General features: G+C 37.6%; 1 protein-coding gene across 1 annotated transcript in view; it reads right to left on the reverse strand.

Annotated features, from left to right (window-relative positions):
- The window catches only part of CRISPLD1 (cysteine rich secretory protein LCCL domain containing 1), a 42,574-nt gene extending 34,657 nt beyond the window's left edge, over window positions 1-7,917 (reverse strand). The window contains exon 1 of the mRNA XM_027127860.1: window positions 7,604-7,917. Within this exon, the coding sequence (XP_026983661.1) occupies window positions 7,604-7,861 (258 nt within the window). The 5' untranslated portion in view covers window positions 7,862-7,917. The remainder of the gene's footprint in view (window positions 1-7,603) is intronic.
- Window positions 7,918-8,244: the final 327 nt, after the last annotated feature.

Here is an 8,244-nt window from a genome sequence, read left to right on the forward strand (position 1 = left end):
TGATGGTGCAACTGGTACTTAATGAACAGGAACTGGGCCACTGACCTGTTCTGCTAAAGTTCTCACCTTCTCTTGTTTTTAGGGGGGGTGGGAGAATAGACTGGAGGTGAGGGCAGACCACGTGGAGAAACAGCAAGCACCTTTATCCTGGGAAGCAAGGAGGCAGAGTTTGCTTCCACCTCCTCTCATCTCTTGGAATTGGGTTGACAAAATGGGTATCAGTAACCTGCTGATTTCTAGAACCTCTGTAACCTCTGTAATCTCTGTCAGTACAAGTTGAAAGTTCCCCATCGATATTTAAACCAGAATGGAAACTGCCACCAGTTTTCAAAAACCGCAGCCAGGGCTTGGGTGGGTTTAGACCTTGCACCAGATGCAGTAACTCCCAGCCTATTGGCTGCCTGGCTGGCCAAGTCAATTGCACTGGTCTTGCAACAAGGCTTCCTTGAATTTATCAATATTGATGTCATGACTACAAAGGAGTTTCAGTGTGGATTCACACCATGCCACTTCTCTTCACCTTCAAGGCTACCATCCCACTCCTAGCCACCATCAGTTGCTGGAATGATTGTTGCAATAGCCTTGAATCCCTGCTCACACCATTGCCCCACCTCCCACCACTTTAAAGTCTGTTCTCAACAAACCAAATCGATTCTGAGTAAGTATAAGTAAGACCATGATATTCCTCTGTTCAAATGGCTCAAATGGCTTGTCACTCAGACTCAGAGTGAGTCTTTAAAATGACTACAGTGATGTGTATCTGTTCTCCTCAGATAAAGCTCTGACCTCATTTTCTGCATTACTTCCACACTCACTCTGTCAGCCACATGGGCCCCCTTGCTGAGTTGGGATATGAGGATCTTTACACCTATTCCAGGAAAGGAAGAATGTTTGTTATGTTTACTGCTGGGTCCTAGACAGTGCCTGGCATTTGATAAATTCCTAATACCTGCTGAATGAAGGAATAAGCAACAATAACAATTTTAAAATTTTGTGACACTTTTCTGGCTCTGGGTGTTCCACTCTCCTAAAGAAACTGCTTGTCGTCTCTTGCCTTTCTAAGATCCTAGGTTTGCTGCTTACATTTAATGAGGAATCTTAATCTCCCAGAACTCCAGGGTAGTAGAACTGAGCTACAATGTCACTACTAAATTCAGTAGAACTGAGCTACAATGTCACTCTCTTCCTATAGGTACTGCCATCTACAGTGGAACTTCCAAAAAGGAAACTACATTAAAGTGTCAATGTCTTTAAAAAAACAAACAAACAAAAAACCAAACAACTATGTATCAAATTAAGGTTTTGAAAACTTTTAAATTCAGTAGAGGAATAAACAAAACATAGCTTTATTGTATCTAAACAACATTAGTGAAGTAAACAACATTAGTGAAGTAAAATAAAAACACTTTAAGAAAATTAAATGTTATTTTAAATATAGAATAAACTTTAAATAAGAATAACATTCTTTGAAGCAAGAAAGATATTTCATGTACCTCTAAGTGCATATGGGTTATACTGTACGTCATTAAGAGATGCAAATATTTAACTTTTGAAAGCTACCAGACAAGTGCCAGTACACAGAGAGAAGAATCATTGTTTTAGGAATCAAGAGTTGCAATAAAACCTTCCTGATAGTGAATTCCTGCCACTTTTAGCAAGATGAGAAATGTGTAGACACTGAGCTTTGGTAAATAAGTTATGATGCCATCATTTCATTCTCTGCATTTATTCTGGATATATGTCATTGGTGGCAAATAATGTCAGAAAATGTGAAGTTACGAGAGTTGTTTTGTGAGAGCAACTCACAAGCTAAAAATCACTTTTTCAGGCTTGGATTCATGCTACAGAAAGTCAGAAATAGGGCAGAGCTCAGACTAGCATCACCCTGTTCAGCAAACTAGGTTATCCCCTGTCCAGTTTCTGGAATTATCTGCTGCACTGAAGCACAGAAGAAAAATATCTGGATTTCCAGTGTTAAGCATGACCATATAAAGAATATATGTGACAACTGGAACTAAGCCATTGTTTGCATCAATATGTACCATGGACTGCAAGTACCACTGGCTATTTGGCTTGGAGCCTCTGGTTGCCCAGCAAAAGGATAAATATCCAGATATATTTTGCTCTACATTTGGAAAAATGCTGTGCAAAGTTTCTGCCCCTAGTCTCACCATATGTGAAGTGAGAGCAAGCAGGCACAGCCATCAACCCTCCCAGCAGAGTATCTGTCAACGGGGGGATGGTGGTGGTGGGATGAACTGGGAGACTGAGATTGACATATATACACTAATATGTATAAAATAGACAACTAATAAGAACCTGCTGTATAAAAAATAAATAAAATTAAAATTAAAAAACAGTTCTCTAAAAGACATGGAAATAGTTATAATAGTGGAAAATGGCTTATATAATTAGCATGATATAATGACACATGTCATTTTTAGGTAACGTGTCCTTATGTTGCTAAAATACATTCTAGACTTAGGTACGCTTTCTATCACAGTGAGCTATTTTGGATTTTAGCCAATCAATAAGTTTTAGAGGCTCTATTAAAAATTTGTTAGAAGGGGTAAATACTCATTAATTTAATTATGTAATTAATGATTATTTAAATTAATTTAAATTAATTTATTATTTAAATTCCAAAGCATTTGAGTATTATCTCAGCAGCTCTATATTACAGGACGATTTTTAGTATAGCATGAATATTTAAAAAAAAAATCCTGGATTATTTATTCCTTCATCTCTGGTATTTCCAGTTTCCATGTCACTATCTCTGGTGTTGGTGATATCCTACCTTCCAGAACTTTTATTATTTTAATTCCTCTTTCTCACCTGTCTTTCATATTTATCTCATATATAATCTTACCTATTCTTCCATCCCTCCCTTTATTCAACACATATTTACTATCACTCAGCAATGTTCAGTCAACAAATATTTACTGAGTACTTCTTTGCATCAGGCACAGGGTTATAAATATAAGCAGGGTACATCCTTACCCTTCTAGGAATTCAGTCTTGGAAAGGGAAATAGACACGTATATATCGAATTGCAACAAAATTTCAATACTATAAATAGGCTTGAATAAAATCCTTTAGGAGCACAGAAGGAGTGGGGCAGGGGAATGAGCGCATCAGAGGAAGCTTTACAGAAAGACAGAGTCTGAGCGCACCCTTGAATTTGTCAGGAGGAGACAGGATGCACAGGCATTCCGGGCACAGAGGAAACTGAACTAGCAAAGAGGCACAGAGGCATGAGGAACACCACCATCTCTAAGAACAGTGTATATTTTAAGTGTGAACACAGATTCAAAGATACGCAAAGGAGTTGAGGCTATGGGGCATACTGGGCTAGACCTTTTGTAAGTTATTCAAGGTGGGCTTTAGCTTGCGAGCAGCCAGAAGTTCACAGAAGCTTTGGGCAGCTGAGTGACCACCAGAGATTTGTCTGAGGGAAAAGACAGACTGAGTAACAGAGAGGAAGGCGGACTAAAGTAGAAATAAAGTAGGACTAGACGGTACAGTCCATTGCAAGGGAAGCTGCGGTACCCATCACGGGGGCGGTGGAGGAGGGCAAGACCACGAGCATCCGTTAGGATGAAACAGAAGACATGGATTCAAAAGACATTTCTGAGACAGGATCTAGAGAATCTGGCAAGTAACTGTGTATTTATGTTTGTGCGTGAATTTTACGTGGAAGTGGGTAGGGGGAATGAGAGCAAGGCAGCAGCTGAGGATGTGCCCAGTTTTCTTTTTGTTTGTTTGTCTTCTGTTTAGAGAGGACTAAGCCGATGTCCATGACATCCAGGGAGAAAAGTAGGACCCTGGGCAAGGATGGAACAAAAGCAGCTCATTTGCTTTTTAGAAATCTTAAACTTGAAGTAACTGGGGAGTCAAATTACATGGAGAGGACCCAGTGGGCAGTAGGAAATAGGAAAACAATGCTCAAAGAGGACTGTTGGATGGAGTGTCAACTACAGAGCCATCAATATACGGATGGTATTTAAAGTCAAAGGAGTAGATAAAGTCCTGTAGGAAGGGAGAAGGCCGAAAGTAAAACCGTTGGGGCCAAAAGTAAAGTTTTAAGAGATGAACAGCAAACAAGAATATGCTGAAGAAATAACCAGAAAAATAAAAGAACCAAGTGATGGGGTCAAAACCCATGGAAAGCAAAGGCTTGAAAAAAACCAAGAGTGTGCTCAACAGGGTCAAATCTCTTACCTCATTGCAGCCTGTGGGTTTTATATTCCTACATCGATTTTACCGATGAGAAAAGCAATGCCCAAAATGATTGCTGACCGTCAGACTTCGCATACCAGTAAGCAGTAGAGACAACACGAGAACCTAGGTCCAGCGCCAGTGTTTTTTCCTCAAAAAAATCCATTGCCTCTTCAGTAACAGCTTCATTTGATGACCTAAAAGCCCCAGTTTTTCAATGTATCCTAAGTTAAATGCTGGTAATCTCTCTCCTTAAGTTCACTGGTTTCTATCATTAACAGCTCGTTTCTCCTCTTCCTGATTCTGCCACAGGGCTTTGCTTTCATCAACCTATTCTGCTTCTAGTTTCCTACAACCAGCCTGCCACTTACTCCATGTGTGTTGGTTCCTCTTCTTCTAACTGAGAAATGGCCTCCACTCTTGGCCACAATTTGTGGTCCTGATCACCTTCCAGGAACAACATAAACCTCATCTTCCCCACTGATTAACTCTCTCGCTTAGGAATATTCCTAAATTATTCTCCATTATTCTGTGCTCCCCTGGCATTATTCATACACGTGAACAAAGAACTCTGTGTCCTTGCTCACTTGAAAATTTTCAAATATGTCTATTCTTTCTTCTCAATCAGCCTATAAGCTCTTCAAGGGAAGAGGTGGTCTTGCAGAAGCCATTTTTAACCCTATTAAATGAGCATTAGAGTACGGGTAGCGTTGTGATGTTAATAAACGTGGATGTGACTTGGCTGCCGGAGTTCAAGCACAAAGAGTACACTAAAATAAGCACCAAATGTAAATAAGGTAACTGGCTATGCAAATTTTTAACGTAATATGACACATAGAGTGTAAGTGGCCAAAAGTGGTGGCACTTATCATAGGGCATTGCAGATTTTATAGGAAGTGGCTCTTTAGTTAGTTTTTAATTTTGTTTTATCAAAATAAATACACTTTAAACAACTATTTGAACAAATTTTGTTTTCACGGGTTGATCTACATCTGTACTTCCATTATTAATATGTAAGATATAAACCAACAGTATTTCAAATAAAACAGTATTGTTCATTTAGACTTTCCCATAAATATGTTTTCTAGAAAATGTGTTCCAGTACTACCACTGGGAAATAAACTCCTCTGCAGCCCAGTTATTGGCCAGGACATAGTTCCAGTACTAACAGTATCTAAGGGCAACACAACATAAACCCTGGCTGGTTTCTGAATCTACATTTCAAGGACAGAATGAGACCAGTGAAACTAAAAAGAAACTCATATAAACATCCTAGACCAGACATCATACAATAGACAGTTATTTTCTTTGGAAGTCAGACATGAAAACAAATCACAGAATGTTCTTTCATTATTCCCATATTACTTAAAACACACACAAATATTCTCAGATTTCTTTTTGTGGGTTTAAACTCTCAAGTTCTTCCTTATTTTAAATAAAAAGCAACTGAATACCTATCCACATGGAATAAGCATACAGTGGCCTACTTGGAAAAGCTCCATAATTGGCTCTTTCTGTTTGAAAGCTCACAGATGAAGAAGTCATAGAATTTTGTACTTTGAACAAACACTTTAAAATACACAAAAATCAGAAATGTGAGACATTACAGATGTCATATCGTGCACAGAATTTTGAAAAGAGCGAACAATTTCGTCAGATATTCTATTTAAACAGTATAAGGAGACATAAAATTGGTTATATGTCTTAGTAACATGTACTGGGACCTTGTAATTGCAATACGCCTGATAATGAGCTAAACTTTACACAGGTCATCTCATTCCTCACATAATCCTCACAACAACCCTCTGAGGTGAGTGCATGTGCTAGACATGAAGAAACTGAAGTAGAGGGAAGTTTATAAGCTGCCTACAGTCACCTAGTCACCTATTATAAGTTTATAAGCTGCCTACAGTCACCTAGTCACCTATTATCAGTGCCAGAATTTAAACCCTGATGGCCTGATGTTTGGGCCCTGATTCTTAATCTCTGATGAGTTCTCTTGAGTGCTACCTACTTTCTTTAGGGTAAAATATTTTTCTAGAAAAAGTTAAAATAATATAATGAAATATTTTGTAATGGGTAATGTTACCTTTGAATTTCCATGTTTCATGAAAGTTACCTAAATAGAGAATACCTATCAAAACTAATATAAGTGCAAAAATAAAAGTAAAACCCAGAATGTGTTCAAATTAACTGTACCCTGCAATGTGTCCAAAGGAGAAATGTTAGCACCACTGTTCCTTAAGTTTCCGGTCACCAATGATTATTATCAGCCTTTGCTAGTGCACTCCTAATTCATGCAAGTAGTATAGATTTTTGAATTTTTTTCTGAATATTTAGGGTATGAAGTATGCTAATATTAATGAGTTATAGTCTTACAAGAGTAATAGCTAATAGTCTTTAAAAAGTAATTTTGTTTCCCCAACTTGCTAATTTACTCTGAGTGAATATAAGGTTATTAAGGATAAGTTACATATTTTTATTTAATCCTTCACCCAGGCTTATTTTCACACGTCAAAGTTCACAAACAAATCCAGAAGAAGAAAAAAAAGCCATTGCCAAAGTATTCCTTAACAAAAAGCAACCACAGAAATGTACACTTTACAATATGTCATTTACATACCTCTAAGAAACAATGGCCCATTAGAAATGATATAGTTTGCAAGGCAGAAATAGAGACACAGATGTAGAGAACAAACGTATGGACACCAAAGGGGGTAAATTGGAGGGTGGTGTGGTGGTGGTGTGATGAACTGGGAGATTGGGATTGATATATATACACTAATATGTATAAAATGGATAATAACCTGCTGTATAAAAAAATAATAAAATTCAAAAAAAATGTAGGAAAAAAGGTAATATGGGGGCATTAGAGAGTTAATAAAAATACTCTTTTCTAGAAAAAAAAAGAAATGACATATATCTATCTACCTATCTATCCATATATGTATATCAGCCATCTGGAAAGCATCTTCAAATTATTGATCCTTGATTTTTTTCAGATCCACCATTCATAAGAAGATTCCATCGGTTAGGAATTAGGAAACAATTATTCTAAGTCACTTAAAAGCAAATACACCAACCATCAGCACTTTCAGGATAGGAATCTTTCTCCTAAGAGTAGAATTTAAAGTACTTAGTAGGAACATTAGACCTAAAGGTATTTACTTCTACTCTGAAATTCAAAGAGCTCTTAGAATGAAAGGAGCACTAATAAAAGAGTATGCGGAAGAAGATACTCTTGAAGAAAATCTTTTTTTTTTTTTGAAATTTTATAGAGGACGAATAGTAAAAGGTTAAATACTAGCATGATGGAATTTAACCATGGAAGCTAAAAGCATTATTAAACATTTCTATGTACATACCATTCGAAAATTTTTCTTACCATATACTCCATATTAGAGGCTGCTGGATACACCTGACTTCGTAACTTATTATGAAGGTCCAGAATACTCTGCATGTCATTGTCCGTGATGGCCCTTTTCCCTCTTTGCTTTGCCATCCACCACTCACCATCCTCATCCATGTACTTTTCCAAAAGTTTGTCCAATAAAGTGGCATTAGGAACCACCATGGCTGGAATTGCTCTGGCCATGAATAGCACTGTGGTTACTCTGAGCCACTCCCGCGCAGTACACTTCATAATGAATGATCTCAGGATGTCCCCGGGAAAAGCTCCAAGAAAGGTTCTTCCACTCCGTCTGGCTATAAGGACATGCAGTGTAATTAGGGTGAAATCCCAGCAGATATTAATTTTCTAATAACAAAACTAATCCAACAGTTACAAAGGGATGGAGCCAGTTTGATTTGTTTATATAATGCCAGCAAATGGACATGCACTTTTTGAAATAAATTTTCTCCCATCCATTTTTCCTCCAGAGGACTTTTCACAATTGTTTCCACAAAATAGACAGCAACATTTTCCAAGATAATGTGCATGACGCCAAAAATAAATGGCAAAAGTAACTGAGAGGAGCCAAAGCTTGAAAATAATTTCTGAATTACAAAGCTTTAAATGGCTAGATA

Source organism: Aethalodelphis obliquidens, unplaced genomic scaffold (assembly GCF_003676395.1).
Source record: "Aethalodelphis obliquidens isolate GAN/ISIS:26980383/991018 unplaced genomic scaffold, ASM367639v1 scaffold33, whole genome shotgun sequence".
Classification (NCBI taxonomy): domain Eukaryota; kingdom Metazoa; phylum Chordata; class Mammalia; order Artiodactyla; family Delphinidae; genus Aethalodelphis; species Aethalodelphis obliquidens.